A 19758-nucleotide genomic window follows, 5' to 3' on the forward strand; every position below is an offset into this window, starting at 1 on the left:
ATCCGCCATAAATTAAATCACACAACTGCATGATTTCGGTCAATCATAACACTTGTAGAAATCTCAGCAGTAGGCCTAAGCCTAAACATAAGATACAGACTTCAAGGGGGAACGTCTTTTAACTAATTATTTTATTGACACATTTAAATCTATTTATTATTTTCTTTATTCTTTTATCAATTTATTTACAATGGCTGCATAGCGTTTTCCATATTGTTGTTGTGGACTGGAATTATTGACAATAACTTTTCCGTAATATGTGTAAGTAAATACAGACTCATAAACTCCAGACAGTATCATTATTGGAGTAGAGAACTACAAATTAACGAACAGCAAGATGGCTGCTGCCGTCAGCGAGAGCTCGTTTGATGTCTGGCTTTCGGCAAAACTGTCAAAACTTAACATCGACCAGGAAGTCTTCGGGTCGTATATCACTGGAATCTTAGAGACAGATGATTCAAGTCACGAGGATAAAACCGAAGATTTGGTCAGCTTTTTCTCTGAAATAACGGTATACAATTTAATGTTTATCATATCAGTTGTCACATGTTTCACGAATGTTCACAGTTAACATGGTCGCTGTCAGTCAGAGCATGGTCAGGGACGTTGATAAAGATCATCATACTAGTTTTTGGAGTGACTGTGATTTAATTTAGCTTTCCTTGGGCAGATTGATTTTCATGTTTGTCAGTGTTCAGATGAAATGCAGCAGTATGAACATTTGTAATGCCAACCTTTATAATAGCCATTGGATTGGCGGTGTACGTGCGAGAACAACTTACAGAAAACCCCCTTAATACCTACTTGCACATTGATGCAAAACCAAGAATGTATTTTGGCCTTATTGTATTCCATAATGTCATGTTATTACATTGCATATCATAGTAAAAATACAAATAGCAGTGTCTGCAACTTAATCATCATCAGAAAATTGCTTTTCAAAGGTTTCTGTCAGTGTAAGAGACACATGTATCATATAGTGATTATCATCTTCTTGTGAGTATAATTTTATCTCACACCATAAAAGTTTGAGATGGAGCCCCATGGCATTACTTTTTGTGCTGATGAAATGTTCACTACACATTGGTCTCTCTGATAATGTACAAGGTGTCATGGTGAATTCTTTTTTAAATTTCATTGTATGTCATTTGGGTTTTAAATTTAAATGTATGCCTTTGGTTTATAGGAAGATGGAGTGGAGGATACTTGTAGGGAAATTATTTCAAAATGGAATGAAACACAAAAAGAAAAAGAAGTTGAAGCTGAAAAATTAAAAGCTGAAGGTAATGTATTGTATCATAGAATTACAAAGTATGATGGTCAGCATCTTGTCTCTTACTACCACAGATGGAAACCCTTTCATGTTGAAATTTCTGTTGTATTGAACGGAAACATTTTGATGATGTAGTGAGTCAAATCATCTGATAAAACCCAACGTGATCCATAATGGCGGCATTGGCCCTGGATGAATGTAGCTTCATATTTCAAGTTCACAATCTGATAGATCTGTTGTTTGAAATGAAGAATAAGCTACAACTTGACAACTGCATTACTTGGCCTTGTCGTAAAATATTATTATGAGGTAAACTTGTCAAAAAATATTGTAACAAGGTGAAATTGTCAAAAGATATTCTGAGGTGATCTTGTCAAAAAATATGATCACGAGACAATAGTGATTTTTGCTCAAGTTCAAGTCATGTAACTGTTTAAGCCATAAAATGTATCACTGATTGATTGTAGGGTTTGATTCATGTACATAGAGAATCATCCTTTATATCCAAACATTGGCCTACAACTTGCTTTTAGAATTCTGCATGAATTTCAGGTTGTAGCTCATCCACAAAAGACAGCTTACAGCTTTTGGAAATTCTAGTCAGTGGTAAAAGTATGGCTTCTTGTCAAAAACCTCTACAGTAATTCATCTGCCAATCCACAACATCTAATTGTAATTCACACAGTTTTATAACATGTTTGAAAGTACATGTACTAGTTCTATATAGTCAGTGTTTCATCCAAGATGGCATCAGCAGGGGGGATTTTCCCCCTTTACCAGAAAATTCAGGGGGGATTTCACCAGTTCACGTGTTCTACTTGTATCTCTAAGGTGTGACTGGCAACATTTCATAGGGGGCTGGTCCCCCTTGACAAATAGGGGGTGCCAACATGTCAACAGAGGGGGAATCCCCCCATCTCCCTCTCTAGATGAAACACTGTATAGTGTATCTAAGTCAAGATGCGGTGACTGATATGGGTGCCCTCTCAATTTGAAATACTATGATGTGTAATGAAAGTTAAACCAGGCCATAAAAATGTCAAAGCATCATGCAGTCCAAGAGATTTTGCTTGAAAAAATATCTCCAATCACAGTTGGAGACCATTTTTCCATCATAATTTTCATAGATTCTCAGAGAGTTCAATGTCCTTGCTATAGTGTATCAAACTACCATGTCTATCAAACATGAATCCTTGGTGAGCTTTGTACAAGCAAGGTGTGTGTAACCTTCCAGGAAATTAAGCTATGACCTACAGAATTCATTTCAAGAAAAACATTATTGGTTACAGAGAAAGCAGCCAATGACCAGGCTGTAGCAAATCTGATGGAGAAACATGCAACAAGCATTGTGAAGAAAGAGTTGAGTAATGAAGAAAGGCAGAGAAAAGCTGCGCTACTTAAACAATATGGAGATGTGTCTGAAGAAGAAGAGAGATATCCTTTCTGTTGTTCAACAATAGAGGGCAGTGTAATCCACTGCAAAGTAAATTAAACGGACAATCGCTTTAACTTTTGATAATTTTTTAACTGTTTTCTGCATGTCAATTGCAAGTTCTTGTTCTATTCCCCAAAACATGCTGAAACCCCCACTATTCAGCTTGTCAATACAATGTCTGTATATGTCAACTACACTATTATGAATGCTAGTTATATATTGTCAGACCACTGCCAGTTGTGGCATGTTTGTATTATTATTCAGAAACATTAACCAAACTACATATAATTAGGGAATGTGTTGTCTCAAATACATATAGTGTATCTGTCTGGTCCGATAGACTTATTAAATTGTGTCTTGTTCTCACTGTCTGTTTCATCTATGGTTTGTATATTATCTGCTGTGTGTGTTGCTGAATAACTATTCTTGATAAGTTCACTCATTAATTCCTTAACAGCTGATTACTGATGATAATGGTGATGGCAATGATGTTGGAGCTTTCCCAAACCAGGATAGTTGTATCCTTTGCAATAAAGCGTACAAATGTGTGCCGTGTTTTCTTAACGTGAAAGAAAAACTTTAGTGAACTTTGACACAAACTTAAAATGGTGTTCTGCAATCACATAGAATTACGGTCCCTGTCTGACATATCTTAAAAGTAGACTTACTCTTTTAGTTGAATATTGACATTTGGTGACATTTTTGTTTTGTTCGGATATTTCCAAATTTACAACACAATAATGTAAGAAGGTCCAAGTTGATATTTGAAGAAATGATTATGGAAGGATTTGGTTTTGTTCATCAATGAAACATGTATCTCAGGATAATTTTTACAAGCAGCTGTATCACATGTCACATCATAATTGAGGTGTCATGTCACATGCTAGTTACAGTAACTGTACAAATAAAATGCAATAACCAAACCTGCAGCTAGTTGTTTGCAAAATACATTCTGTATCTACTTTGAGATACAGTATTCCTGTTCTCAACAGTCAGGCCTAGCCATGAGAACCCCTGCATGTGCAACTAAACTAAAACACCAGGACTCAGACTTTTGCCTGTTGGATGTCTTTTGCTAGATTCTAGAGTTCTCATGATTTTCTGAAATGTTCATGACAGACTCAAACTTCAATAGCAAAAATGTTCCAAAGAAAGACAAGTAGAAATCCAGTATTTTTCATTGGAAAAGGAAAACTTCGCTTTTATATGTGGTAATGGCAATTGACAGCTGATAGATTATGGACCTAAGTGTTCTTGAACACACATGCTAAACTGAAATTAAAGAGAGGGGTTGTCTTGTCTGTGGCTAAGCATGTAGTGCCCATACAGTGGGTCTGTTGCCGCTATGCACAATACATCCAATTATTCCTGGTGCAAATGGCAGCTATATCGAAACTTGTAATCACAGCAGAAACAGCTTCAAACACACAAAGGGATGCTACCAAAGTTTATTTGGTAAAATCTTGCAATGATTTGGAAAGCTATCAAACTGGTGAAGTAACATAAATCAAAACACTGAATTTACTTCACATTTGTTTTATTCTAATCACCAATTTCTGGGAAGACGCAATGCTTATCAACAAGAAAGTTGCACCGCCACAAACAGGATGACCCCTCCCTTTATTTATGACATATTGTAAGTGTTTACACATGGACAGTAGGAAGACCCCAGTCTACTGTCTATGGTTTACAGAAGCAGCAGCAATGTCACTTTTCCTTGACGCAAGATTTCAGCGTTATTTAAAAACACCAACAAAACTGATGTGACAAGCAAAGAGAGAGCTAAACGGGACAAAGCAAAACAAGACCATGAGAAGAAGAAAGAGAGAGACAAATTACAACGAGAAAAAGACAAACAAAAAGCTTTAGACAGGAAAGAAAAGGAAAAGAAAAGAACACAGAAACAAGAAAGACGAAGATAGCGTGCTGCTTCAGAGTTTTATAACAAATGAACTTTAAATGGACAAACTGTCAATGAACTTCAGTCACCTTCAGGGGAAGAATTCAAATGGTTGGTTACCTCATCAACTACATACATGTAACTGCCAATGGACTTGTACTGCTGTCATATAACATATCCATGGGGCTTTGATATACTTAGCAGGCACAACCCCAGACACAATGTATTTATTTTGCAATGTCACGTTGATCTCACAAGACCAAAAAAAAGTATGTTTTCTGAAATTAAATCTACCCTCTCACAAGCTACCTCCCTAAAGATGTATGTTTGTACATTTCCTGCAAAATGGGGCAAAAATTTCTTTCCTTGTGTCTTAGAACCTCAAAAATGCAATAAAAGACTTCCTAGTTTACAAAGCCATCTTTTAATGAAATACCCTAGATATGTGTGACATTTACTGCATTGAACGTGGAATGATAATAATACTCTGAAACAGTTGTTTGGTTGTCGCATTGACAGCTCTGTAGAATAGAAATGTGAGTACACTTGTCATAAACAACATATCAACTCATCGGCAAGGCATTGATTTGAATGAACTCCAAACAATAACAAAACAACATTGAATCAAACAACTATTTTATTTATTATCAGCCATGATACAACGTTTTTGTTGATATAAAAAATGAGTTGAAAAGTTTGAAACATTTCTGTGATACGACATTATAACAACCTATTGTTACATGCATATATGAGAAGAAGCACAAACACATGACAAAAATATCATTTGTGTGCAGTTTTGATAATGTTTCACTCAAAATATTTTTAGTAAAACAAGTTTGTAAAGGAATAATATAATATTTAATGACAGCAATTAGAGATGATGCTAAGACGTCTGCCGTCACTCACCAGAATTCTTTCCGGAACTTCTTAGGGGCATTTTGCAATTACTGAGGATAAACTTGTGTCCATGTGACATCTTCTGAAGTATAATGTATACCATATGTAGACAACTATTTATGTCAAATCCATCCACAAGCGTACAGCCAAAATGTGACTTTGTATTTTATAATAAATACAGATACGCATGTGAAATATTACAATCCCAATGTGAAAATTTAGTCAAAAGTGTTAGTGCTACCGAGCAGATGAAATTTACAAAGTTGTTTCACATCTTGTTGAAATGAAAATGCTGCAAAGTCAGCTTTGATAAAACTTCCCGTTCACAGATATAGAGTAACTATTTGTGACCAGAAAAAGAGATTTCAGGAGCATGTTGTTATTATTTTCTATCATGATATGAACATGAAACTACAATTAGTGTAATAATAGACAGTAGAAGACATATCTTACTGCTGCCCTCTATGGTATCATAGACAGTAGAAGTCATATCTTAGTGCTACCCTCTATGGTATCATAGACAGTAGAAGTCATATTTTACTGCTGCCCTCTATGGTACCATAGACAGTAGAAGTCATATCTTAGTGCTGCCCTCTATGGTATCATAGACAGTAGAAGTCATATCTTAGTGCTACCCTCTATGGTATCATAGACAGTAGAAGTCATATCTTAGTGCTACCCTCTATGGTATCATAGACAGTAGAAGTCATATCTTACTGCTACCCTCTATGGTATCATAGACAGTAGAAGTCATATCTTACTGCTGCCCTCTATGGTATCATACTCATAGACAGTAGAAGTCATATCTTACTGCTGCCCTCTATGGTATCATAGACAGTAGAAGTCATATCTTAGTGCTACCCTCTATGGTATCATAGACAGTAGAAGTCATATCTTACTGCTACCCTCTATGGTATCATAGACAGTAGAAGTCATATCTTACTGCTACCCTCTATGGTATCATAGACAGTAGAAGTCATATCTTACTGCTACCCTCTATGGTATCATAGACAGTAGAAGTCATATCTTACTGCTACCCTCTATGGTATCATAGACAGTAGAAGTCATATATTACTAGTACTGCTGCCCTCTATGGTATCATAGACAGTAGAAGTCATATCTTAGTGCTGCCCTCTATGGTATCATAGACAGTGGTATCATGAATGATTCTAAGAGACTCATGAACTATTTCGCCTTAAGTTTCCCAAATGATGTTGATACAAATACTTAAAAGAGACAGTGGTTCCTATAATAGAGTCAAGTCCAGTTTTTAATAATTTGATCTCTCTTCTTAAACACTATTATTTTCATGAAGTAAGTCTTCTTTTATTTTATAAACAAATCTTACTCTAATTTATGCATGGTTAGATTTAGCTTTGCATGCCATTTGTTCTGTATGTCGGTTTCAGTGAATTAAGCATTTTAATCAAGTCTAGTCTACCTCCATGATAGGAAGACTTGATACAGGGAAATGAAGATATAAAATTTTCATATAACTGCATTTATTTGGATCAAAAAACAAAATATGTATTCATGATGAAGTTGATTGTAGAGTTAGATACATGAAAACTGAACTCAATGGAGTGATGTTTTGAGTAATGTTAAACTTCATTTTGATCATCTCTGTAATTGGAATAGAATTTCATTAATGATCGACATTTGACAGTGAATTCAACACCAGATACAAACACTCACCAAAATCATTCAGATAATGTACACAATGAGTGCATCTATTATCTATCAATAAAAACAACTGGTTTGCTGTGCTTATAAGAATGATTTGCCAATTCAACAATTCCTAATGTGTGATGTAATCGTCAACTTACTACAATTTAAATTAAACATGATTAACTTTTATCTTATTTGAGTAAGTATATATTGCAGTTCTAGAAGATCTATGTTAGTGTTCAAACGAGGAATATTTCAAAACATTCTTCGTTATCAACATCATTGAAACAGCTGAGGGATGTAAGACATTTTCACAACCATGGATCTTAACACACTTTGATGAAATGCTACATTCTATGGACTTCCTACAAATACTGAGTTTACTTATTTTATTATTGACCCAGCAATGTATGATAATCAGGATCATAATTAAAAAGCAATTATATCTCTTTTTGTGTTTGTTTTCCAGTGTTTCCAGTGATAAACAAAAATCAGCAAATGCTCAAAAGCTGATAATCGTCTTCTATACAGTTGTGAATTGAGTGGAATTTTATTATTTGGTCTTTCACCCAATTTGATGAAATGTTTACAAATAAAAAAATCACAAATTATGGTCACTCAGTACTTTTACACTGATACGCATTTCAAGTTGTCTGCATAATAAATTTTTTGCTGTCATGATGTGTGCAGTGCTAGTGTGATACATACAGTTTTTGTCACGATTTTATTCCATCAACATTGCTCCATGAGACCAGATGAAAGCGAACCTTTAAAATCACACACAGACAGACCAACAATCAAATTTTCCATCACAATGTAATGGAAGCATCAATTAGTTACTTCTATGTGCAATAGCTGGCAAATCTTTTGTTTCCTGCACAAGATGTACTAGTACAATTCTTTCCTCATTGCCCAGGTTGTCAAGACGATATGCAAATCGCCTCTTCTACATGCTGCCTGCCTAGCTGCCTACAGCATGTACAGATGTGAAACATCAGTAATCGAACTTTTTGATGTAAAAATTATGAATAAATTATTACTACAAGGAACTTTTGAAAGTTGCGAGGGCATAAGTCACACAAAGAGTGAATGTCAATTGTTAATAGATTAAGTTCTAACTTACCGGTATTGACAAAATACACGAGTAAAATAACTCTTGGTTGACCTTTCGGATTTAATCAGTTATGTGAAAACACAGAAGTGATTGTTCTCAATCAAGATATACAAAGAAAATCTAGCAAATGTAATCAGTGCATAATCATAAGAGCGTTTGTAGAGAATGTCAACTGTTGGTAAAATCATGGATGTAATCTATTTTTTACATCCATGGTAAAATCTGTGCGAAGTCCCTCTATTGAGGGCGCTGTTGTTGACAGAACAACATTATGGCGACCCCCATAAGTGAACACATCGGAGCTTAAAATTCCGTACATATTTTAGCGGTATCTTGCCATATTTCAAATATTCTAACTGTAGAATATGTGGAACCTGACTCAGAGATGTTTATGAGTTGAAATCAACAAGATGTTCTCCGAGTTGAACGCAGTTTTAGATCATAGTCCTGATCGGCCACCACAGGTACAGTATCAGATATATCACGTGTGAGGATATTTCTCTATGAATGAAGTAGTGAGTGATCGCAGTCCTCGGACAACTACATGACCCATAGACCCGTTTTTAGGGTCTCTACATGACCCGGTGTCATGATTACTGTGCAGGGAGAAGCTCTGTTTATTTCAGCTTTTTGTCATATACGAGAAGCTGGAGTGATACTAACACGGATCCATTCCAGAGTACTGGCTGCATTCCAGACTTCACAAATATCCATCATGATTTTAATATCATATGTTGTAATAGTGGATTTCCCATGATCATGTACGCATTATGACTGATTGAGCGTAAGAGAAGTTGAGGTTGTGTCTCAGTGCTTGAACTCCAGTGTTGAATCAATTACCTTACACCAATGTGTAGCTTTACCCACAGGCGCACGGTGAATTTTAAAATCACTTGTCTGTAATTTTAATGTTGAGTCAGAAACACGCATTTTTACTGTGCAAACGCAAATCATACGGGCAGCTTTTGAGACATGCAGTGAGCAGCGCCCAGAGCACGGCTGTGGCTGCTCGGCTGACCTGTAGATGTGTATAAGGCAGTCGAGTGACCCCAGCCGTGCTCTGGGCGCTGCTCACTGCATGTCTCAAAAGGAAGCTACCCGTATGATTTCCGTTTGCATAGTAAAATGTGTATTTCAATATTAAAATTTAATACAGACAAGTGATTTTAAAATTCACCATGCACCTGTGGGAATAGCTTCCCCCACCTCCTTGCCCATACCGGTATCATGTCATGTATTATAAGACAGCAACAGATACCAACTCCTGAATAAATTGACTCAGACAGTATTAATAAGTTAGAAAGTCATGTCATAATAGCCACATGAAATAAAAGCTGTGACAGTAAGGATAGGAATAGGATTCACACATGTATTGTCATGTCACTGCATTAAAGGTTTCATGTTTGCTTTAAGGTAGCTGCATACCAAATAGACTTTTCCATATTTTTATTTTTTTGTCAGTTATAGAAGTCCCAAACCCCAATAAAGTATATATTTTCTGAAAGCCCTGATATTGAGGAATCCTACCGTGCACAGTACACATGTCATTATTTGCATAATAGTCACATGACAAGCGTTTTACTTAACCTTCCAAAAATCTGTTTTTCCTCCCTGTAGCAAACACACTGCAAGATTTCTGGTTGAAATTTGTGCAATTTGACAAGCCTTACCAATACCCTACAAATCTGTGTCTGCGATGTTTTCTCTGAGTCTCCATTCAAATTATATGGCGCGACAATTAAAATTCTTTGAAAAGCACCTTAGTCTAACGCCTTCAAAAGTGCATAACAAAAAAACAAAGGCATATAGAGGAAAGATTTTGTTGTTCAAGATCTGATCATGGGAAAACTTCTGGAAGACAACGTTTGACTAGTAGAAAGAATTTCTATAGACATCGTTATTTCATCCACAGTTTGTGAATTTCTGTTTCTCTTCTCAAATTCACAGGGAAATTTTATTTTGCTATCAGATAGTCTTGCGGACGGCAGTTTTTTAATTCATCACTTCCTGTCATTATTTCTTAAAGGTAAGTTGATAAAATGTGACTAAATTCACACCAGTCCTCTTGTTTTAATTCAGAAAGTGACCAGACAGTCAAAATATGAATGTTTTTACAATTCTAACTGACCTGACATCTTTGAATATTCATCCAGTCAGCAGCAGTATCTGACTCTCAATGTGATAACACATTGAAGTAACATATACTTCCTTGAATTGCTTTGGACCATCATTACGTGTTGTATTTTTCACCCAGTGTGTGTAAACTGTGTGCATTGATTTCAGTCCAATGAAGTGATTGGCTATGATGTGTTGTATTTTTCACCCAGTGTGTGTAAACTGTGTGCATTGATTTCAGTCCAATGAAGTGATTGGCTATGATGTGTTGTATTTTTCACCCAGTGTGTGTAAACTGTGTGCATTGATTTCAGTCCAATGAAGTGATTGGCTATGATGTGTTGTATTTTTCACCCAGTGTGTGTAAACTGTGTGCATTGATTTCAGTCCAATGAAGTGATTGGCTATGATGTGTTGTATTTGGCCATCCTCTATGCTGTTCTTACACTCTTCAGTTTGGCATGAGTATCTTACTGCACTGTCTCCCTATGAAGATAAGAACATTGACAACTGTCTTAATCTTTTTCATAAATTGTTGTTTGAATTTCTGCTTAAATAAAGCATTATTACTTTTGACCATTTTGCCGTAGAAGTTTGACAACCAAAGCAACTGAAGAGCACCATCTGGTGTTGACCCTGTCCCATGACCCCATTGTACTTTTATAATGATTCTATGCGCCACCTTCAAATCAAAGACAAATACAAAGGCATGTCTTTGCATTTCAAAACAAATTCTTTTTTCTGTCAAATATTTTAAACAAAGCAAAACCTTCAGTTCTTGTGTGAATCTCTTGCATGAACAGATCATTATGGAACTTTATGGCTCAAAATTCTCTCATCAACAGTTTTTGTTTTTGTCTGTTTTTATTTTAGGAGGACACAGAGTATGTTTTGTCTCATTATCTCAAACATTTAGTCATTACAATGCTGTTGGACTTAAACTAGTAAGTGTTGTTGTTTTGAATTCTGACATCACGTACTGCACTGTCGGTAAGATCACATATTGTATCTTTGCTGACAAATTTTGACTGTGATTGTACATTAGATAAAATATCACTAAAAATAATTCAAATAATCTTTGAATTGCGTGAATGATAAATGTAAGTTAGTGACAATATGTAAACATGGATTTTTATAATTGCAAGAACTCTCAATCTTGTCAACACAATGTAATTCATAAACTATAATTTGAACTGCTTATCCCATTGCATGCAGTGAATTTTCTGAGATCTTGATGATTTTCTCTTCATTTCTTGACAGGGAGTGAACTTGACCTCTGCTGTGGAAAGAAACCAACTTGTGTTTGTAGATGGACTGAAGTATTCACTTCAATTGTTTGAATCCAGAGAAACAGTGGAAGATAATCCTTTCCGATGTCTACGGTAAAATGTTATAATTATGTCAAAGGAGAACAATTAGATGAATTCATGTTTATTTATTTAAGTCATATAAACAACATATGCTATATATGTTTATATTTAATCTATATAAAGCACACTCTGCAATGGTATACCATGAGATTTTGACCAGTGCCTTCACGACATGTATGCATGAGCAATAACCAATGTATATATTGAGTGAACTGGCCAAACTGAGTGGTATACCAGAGGTGGTTTATTGCTGTAATATTGTCACGTCTTTTCAAAATTCTAGTGTGAAACGTCAAAATCTGCATTTTTCCTGCTAGAAGCTCACCCATGTTCCAAGTGTGCTATGTCGCGGATATAGCATGGTTACTTTCACATCTCAGCCAATCAGATCACTGTATGTGCACCATTAATATGCCGGTAGGATGTAATTCAATATATAGTGAAACTGTCTAAACCGAAACTCTTTTCCCAGTGCCATTCCAATAGAACTCTATGTTTAAAGTACCTTGATAAACCAAACACTTCTTCAAACCCAACAATTTTCTCAGTCCCTGAAGGGCTCTGTTTAGACAGGATTTACTGTATCATCACCAGCAGTTTGTTTTATTAAAAGAAATATTGATAGCAATTTAAATTTGCCTCAGCAACTCTTGATATCATTTGGTTTCAGAGATGAAGAGAAAACACTACAGCCGTTGTATCAAATGATCAGGGATTCATTGTTGAAATCAAGTGATGAAATTGACAAGCCTGTCTTGGTTCTTATCGATGATCTGAGTATGTTCCTGTCCATAGGATTTTCTGTGGTCAATGTCTATGATATCATGCATTATCTGGTTACAATGATTTGTGGACAACTGAAGGTAAGGCAGTGTCTATTCAGGTAGATATATTCTGATGAAGTGTACTTACATAGACATGATCAAGTTCATTGGAAGGCAGCACAATTTACTAAAGTGTTGTAAAGCACTCACAGTTAAACATCACATGCAATATCAGTAATGAGTTGTGCTTGGAAAGACATTACATCATACACACAATGTGAATCAATGAAAGTAGCAGTCTATAGATACATGTATGGTTTGTATTCATCATTACTGTGTCATTGACTGGAACTTCTTCTGTACTGTTTTATTTGAATCAGGTGACTATTCGGGTCAGTCACAATCAGGGTGCGCTAGGGTGTGTCACTTAGGTCAAAATTTCAAGTTCATGATAACTGTCCAGTTAAATAATATGTTGAAAGGTTATGGTATGGGGCATATCTTCCTAAAATTTGGTGAAGCAAACGTCATTAGTATTACCACAGTGCACATTGTTTTATATGGTCGACGCAGTGTCACGGACGCTACAGAAATGTTGTACATGAAACACAAATGTCATAATAAAATTTTAAACAATGATTTGTTAATGCTTTCTTATGTTATTACAATATAAAAGATGCATATTGGCATTAAAATAAACTATACTTGGTGTGATTTACTTAATTTTTCCATGAATAAACACAACCTCAAGTGAGAAATACAACAATATTGATCATATTTTTTAATAGGACTTTCAACTTCTCTATGTCCTTCCGCTGGTATGCTGTACTTAAAAGTTTTATTGTCGTGAATTAACCATGCCATAGCAACAATATTAATACCATTCAGTGTAATAAAAATGAACTTCTTTCTGAAATATTTTCTGTTTAGCATGACAAGTAATTTTGTCACGGACGCTACCAAATCAAACTTGAAAGTTAGGTCAATTTGAAATATAAAAAGCAATTAACAATCTGGTTTTTTCTTTCTCTTTTCTCCAAAACCTTTCTCTATCAAACATTTAAATTGTGAAAATTGTGTCAAAACATTGACAATTTCTTTAAATTGAACAAGAAAGCTATAGCAACTACTGCAAAAATCAGTTGGAGTATGTGAAAAATGTCTATACCAGTAATAAACTTTCAATACGTCAAAAAACACAGAAGATAACATTGTTTTGTGCCTTAAAGTGTAAAACCAAGATAAAACAAGACACTAAAGGCTTAAATTTCAACAGAAGTGTTCAGAGTATTCAATTATGTGAGTGCTGTCACTGACGCTACACAGCTACATGTCCTTTCCACTCTCAAGAAAATCTCCAAGTGAGTAATATTGTATATATAAGAAATTGAGAGCAACTTTACACATCTTTTCTACCTTAGATAGTGATGCGGTATATTGAATCGATCGATGTGGTTTAATGATATGGAAAAACATGGCGAGACACCAGTGAATCGATAGTGCTTTGACCCTGGTCATGTGATCTGGATCCCTGGGAAAGAACCGGTTATGTGTTGGAGTGATTCATCTTAACGGTGTTTCGGAACCAGAGTGCGGTTCCTTCATCAGTCGCTCAAATTGTTTTGTTATCCCACATGTTAATTTGATAGTAGCGATTGTTCATCAAATAGAGATGCTAGTATGGTTATGTTGTGGTCTGAACTTTGAGTGGTTTGTTGGTCGGACCGTTCGTGTTTATTTTTATCCTCGTGCTTGATTTGTGCCTGAACGAGGATGTCTTTTATGTTTTTATTCCTTTTGTATGCTATGATAGGTTTTTCTGGAAAAACTTTAGCCAGTGTTTGATCGGCTTCTATTATTTTCCAATTTTTTGTTAGACATTGTTTGATTTGACTGGTTTTGATGAATGGACTGAAGGTCGTTGTGTAAACCAGTTTTGTTCTTATGTCATATTCCTCTTATCTTTATCGGTGAGGTATCGTCGATGGTTGGTGAGATTAACATCTTTCTTTATACGAGATATATCTTTTTTTCTATAATCTCGTTGTTGAAGTTTGCGTGTGAAAAAGTTGACCTTTTCAATGAAGTCCATGTCGTTGTTGCATGTGCGAGCATATCGGAGAAGTTCACCTTTAATGAAGCCTTTAAAAGTGCCGCTCGGGTGACACGAATTTCTCATAATATTGGAACGTGTTGGTTGGTTTTGTGTTGGTTTTGAAGTCGAGCCTTCTTTCTCGATTGTATCTCTGACCTTTAAAGACCGTTATGTCAAGGTATGAGACTTTGTCGATAGAATATTCAAATGTGAATTTGAATGTAGGATGCAGCATGTTGCACTCCCCTAAATATGTGAAAGTGATGGAGACGAGTTAACACACATGTCATTTCTTACCCCCTTGATTTTTTAAAATTCAAAATGTGATAACAAAACAATAAATGTGGTGGTGTTATTTCACATTTAGATTGGCTTATAATCTGAAAAACAAAGTTTGCATTTTATTGTAGCATCCGTGACATAATGAATTGAAATGGAATACACAATAATAAATGCATATACAGCACAGAATTCATTGTCTTTTCACTAGAATTCTAATAACATATTCAATATAATTACTGCATTCTTAAAAAACACCAATCTAAGTGTTACAGTTGAGGATTAACATAACTTTTTGAGTGTTTTATTACTTTTAAAAAATCAATTTTGTGCAAATTTACAATTTTATGCCTTGAAGACATTTTGTAACCCAACTCCATGTATGTACACACAATACACACTAGTATTTATATGTTTCAGTGGATTAACTGCTTTAAAATGTTTTAAATAGTTATTAATTATGAGTATGTAGTAAACACCGTCACGGACGCTACACCGTCACGGATGCTACATTTCCATATTTTAGGAATATTAATAGTGAACGCAAGGGACAGTAATTATATAATTTGTTTATTTAAGGTAGGCACCTATTGACACTTAGGCCTGTGACATCAGATCTTTTATAACTCCTGTTGTCCTTAAGATATGAGTGTGTCGCGGACGCTACAAGAAATTCCGACCACAACGATCTCCATTTTCATTTATTCACAAAACAATACAATATGCAATTTTATTTAAATTTTGGTGTATAAAATGCTTGCCATGGATGTTGAGGTTAGAATTAAATTCAATATTACAATATTTTATCCATTTTTCTACATATAAACTAAAGGTATATGTACTTATGGTCATAAAACACAAAAAACATAATGATGTTACAGTTTTGGTAAAAATACCACAGTTTCTGTTCCGATGCACATAATCACATGAAATAACTTGTGAAAGAAAGGTTAGGTATTCTGCAATAACATATGTAAGCTAAAAATTCCACAATTTTAACACTGTGTTCCAAAAAACATTTTGAAATTAAGTACATTTTGAAGTGAAACAGCATAACGCTACTTTTTACAGTTTTTAAAGGCATTTTTTGTGGATGTACAACCAAACCTGCACAATATATGCAATATTTCTTTATGCGACCAAGTTAGTTACAACTATTACTATTTATTAGAAACAAATAAGCAATATAATATCAGTCTGAATAGCAGATATATGTCCATAACAAATGAAAATCATCTAGCGCACCCTGATTGTGACTGACCCGTATTATAATTACTGTTGGGTAAACACACTTTTTAAGAAATATAACTGGTAATATTCTTGCTTGCTATATGCACTGAATATTTCAGCTGCTTGTACCACTTCAATCCAAGGACCACTACTACCAACAAAAAATTTTTTGCCAATAGTGACAACATCTGTCCTTCATGTATAGATGCTATTCACATTGACAAAGTTCTCCATTACATACACATCTGGATTGGTTTGTACATTTGTTGCGAGGAAAGATTTAAAGTATTTCTTCCTAATGTCTGCATTATCAAAATTTACAACAGATTTAATGGATATTTGCGTTGTTGTCATAGTTAGAAAAAAAGACACACCCAATGAACTGTCAGCATTTTTCATCAGTCACCAGGTTGCCTAGTAACCTTCATCCACACTGATAAAGATGTAGAAGATGAAGAGAATGACCTCATCTTTAAACAATTAAGTTACCATAGCAATCTTCATCTCCACGCTGAAGGATTGTCCAGTGGTTACTGTAAAGATGTCCATGGACAGGTGAGATGAAGTTTTCAAAGTCACTCTAGAACAAAGTGATGTGTTAGCTCAGTATTCATTAATATGATTACTCAATTCCTCATTGAATCCAATATCTTACCAACATCAACACAAACCTATCTGTGATATGGTTGTCTTCAAAACCATTGGACTCAAACTGGACCTGAACTTGTTACTATGGTATTATACATTTGAATTAATGAGAAAATTTTTAAATGAACGTACTGCTAGCTAGCATATACTCATTGCGTTTCTGAACTCTTTGAGTCTGTTAGGGAAAGCCTTACACCAGAACTGCAATATGTAACATTATCATGAGTTAGCTAGAAGTTCTGTAGACAATATCAAGTTTGTCATTGAGGGCGCACCACTATCTATTCATCATTTGTTGCATAGTACTTACTGAGAGAACCAATGCACTGAAAATTCATATCAAATACTCAAAAGTAAATCTGAATCCATTTTGGTAAAAAGAATCCAACATTTTATTCATGTTTGCTTTCTCTTTACATTTTATCACCTCAAAAATGTTATATGGGATTCTTACTTGTAATGAAAATATTATGGTTGGAAATTGTTTATTATTTTCCATACACAACAGTCTACTGGCATCCAAAATAATTAAAAGTCTCAGTTGCATCCAAAATAATTAAAAGTCTCAGTTGCATTATGATTTGAGTTCAGAAATAAATCCACATCCTTCACACACATGTTTATAACATGTACATTTGTAGTGTCATTCAGCTGTAGAGAGAAACATTAAAGGGAGGCTGTTGTCGGAGCTCTGCTCAAAGGTCGCTAGGTACCCCTACGATGGAAGTAAACACTGTATCTAGGATATGTTGGTAATTGATGAAAGTTGAAACATGTTTGTTAACAATGAATATCGTGAACTTTAAATGTTGCAGCCATGACTTGATGCATATAGATATCATGCATTACATTGTTTGTAAACAAGAAAGTCGCACACGCACAGTTCCAACGACTGCCTCCCTTTAACAATTGTGAATAGATTTCTCTTCTTCTGTCTTCTTCCCATCTCTTTCTTTCTCTGAAAATGTCAGATAAATGTCTCTACATCTATTCCCATTCTACATCTTTCTCATTCTTCTTTTCATCACTCTCTCTTTCTTTCTGTCTGTCTGTCTTTCTTCATGTCAGTCTGTCTCACAGACACACCTACACAGACACCCACACAAAACACACACTTCAGGCACGCAAATTCTACTATACCCAATACAGAAATCTTTTTCTTTACAGTTATCGATATCATGGAATGACCCACGTCAGATTTCTGCAAGTCGAGCTCAGCACAAAATACTTCAGTACAAGATTCAGGATAAAAATGTGACATTTTTTGCACCTGGCACTTCATCTGCTGTTCTTTAAATTGATAATAAAGAGACAGTTTTATCATTTTAAAGAGATTTGAAATGTTTTCAGGTGAAGATACAGCATAATATTTCAATTCGCTGATGTTGAAATTATTTATGCAAAGCCCTTAATGTGAAATTTCAATAATTCCAATGAAGACCAAAATATTTTTCATTTCTCTGGTTGTTGGTAGTTTGCAATGGGATACATGTAGATGACCTAACAGCCAGGTATGAATGTGTCCTTAAGTGACCTTTGTCACTTTCACAAGTGTATTGAAGTTGTATGACTAAACAGATGGTACTTCACACATTTGGAAGTTTCTCAAATGTACTATCTGCTCATAGGTGACTGACTTTGTTCGTGAACGCAGACAAAATAACAACAAAAGTGGCATTCTAAAACACAAACTACACAGCTTACAGCTTAGCTGAAGAGTAGCAATATAACTACAAGTGTTATGATATGAATTCTTAAATTCCAGTATTCCTGCACTACAACATGAACAACAATAGTAAATTTTAACTATTTCTTGATGCCTTGAAGGGTTTTTGTAGACATGAAATGATAGTTGACAATTGAATGCTAGTTGATATCAGAGATGTACATGAGGAAGCTGTTATGACCCTGATTTTGAACTGTTCAAGTTTTCAGTCATTTAGAAAGTTGAAAGCACATCAGATGGTCCTGTAAGGGAATCATTTGAAGATTTCATATTTACATGTCATCAATATTATTTTGAAATTATAATTGTGTGAACAGTATCTCCTTCAAATATCTGATGTTGTTTCACACAGTGAAGTGAGTAGTGTGTATGAAATGATCTCATCAACACAATCATGTGTGCATCTGTATCTGTGGTGTCAGCTTCACTACTCTGACAGTCTCTGAGTGATAGGTTGGGAAAAGTTAAACCTGTTTGACAATCATACCCTGGGAAATGCCAAAGTTTCCTGATTAGACAGATCTACTAAATAGAAAGATCAAATTCTATTCAGTATTTATATGTGATGATGTCATTTGGACGATACTCTGTTCAACACATTCACTGTTCCATTGTGTTGAATAATGTCAATGAGTTGCAACTATCTACCACACTGTGATGATTGTAGTAAATATAGGAATGCTATCAGACAATGTAGTTTATCAGACAATGTCTTCCATCAACAATGATATGATTTCACTTCACTGATAGCTGTCAGGTCACAGCACTGCTAGGATCTTATAATGTATGAGTCTATGTTCTGTGATGTTTAGCAGTGAAATAACCATCATTACTTTCTCAAAGTTACCAGTTGATGAATAATGACAGACATTGACTCTACATTAACAATGGTTCTTCCTCTCTTCTTCTTCTTGTGTTCATTTGTACTCATGAATCATTTAGTTTTCACATAATATTGTGTCTGAGGCCAAGAATATTTTTGTCGTGTTTTTATGAGAAAAAGTTTTATTTATACATTGATTAAAGTATTTAAAGTATCAATCTGTATCATTGTTATTTTTCTGTAGACAAAGGTTGTAGAAACTAATGATCAAAGATCTTGGAGGGACAATATAATGTCAGTTTTTCCAAACCTCTCTGTTGTATACACTTATGTTTTTATATGCAATAATTTTGAAAGAATCATGTGTACACAACGATGGCTTCCATCTAAGTGCATTGTCAATCATAGTGACACTGGTTGA

The 19758-nt window shown here is 34.9% G+C and overlaps 2 protein-coding genes across 3 annotated transcripts; both read left to right on the plus strand.

The window, feature by feature from the left end:
* The first annotated feature begins 307 nt into the window (after positions 1-307).
* LOC139115097 (coiled-coil domain-containing protein 43-like) lies at positions 308-7622 on the plus strand. The gene is made up of 5 exons (XM_070676990.1): positions 308-511; positions 1187-1283; positions 2563-2707; positions 3174-3226; positions 4443-7622. The coding sequence occupies exons 1-5, from the start codon at positions 338-340 to the stop codon at positions 4628-4630; spliced, it is 657 nt and encodes a 218-aa protein (XP_070533091.1). The 5' UTR covers positions 308-337; the 3' UTR covers positions 4631-7622.
* Positions 7623-8531: 909 nt separating this feature from the next.
* LOC139115109 (elongator complex protein 6-like) lies at positions 8532-19555 on the plus strand. Of its 2 annotated transcripts, none has more exons than XM_070677012.1 (7): positions 8532-8751; positions 10235-10313; positions 11276-11346; positions 11663-11784; positions 12443-12635; positions 16543-16695; positions 17956-19555. In XM_070677012.1, exons 1-7 carry the CDS (start codon positions 8698-8700, stop codon positions 18082-18084), a joined length of 801 nt encoding a protein of 266 aa, XP_070533113.1. In that variant the 5' UTR covers positions 8532-8697; the 3' UTR covers positions 18085-19555. The 2 variants fall into 2 exon arrangements, with proteins under 2 accessions (XP_070533113.1, XP_070533112.1); XM_070677011.1 differs by having other exon boundaries at positions 8547-8751; positions 17857-19555.
* Positions 19556-19758: the final 203 nt, after the last annotated feature.

The sequence above is a fragment of the Ptychodera flava genome, chromosome 17, assembly GCF_041260155.1.
Source record: "Ptychodera flava strain L36383 chromosome 17, AS_Pfla_20210202, whole genome shotgun sequence".
Classification (NCBI taxonomy): Eukaryota; Metazoa; Hemichordata; class Enteropneusta; family Ptychoderidae; genus Ptychodera; species Ptychodera flava.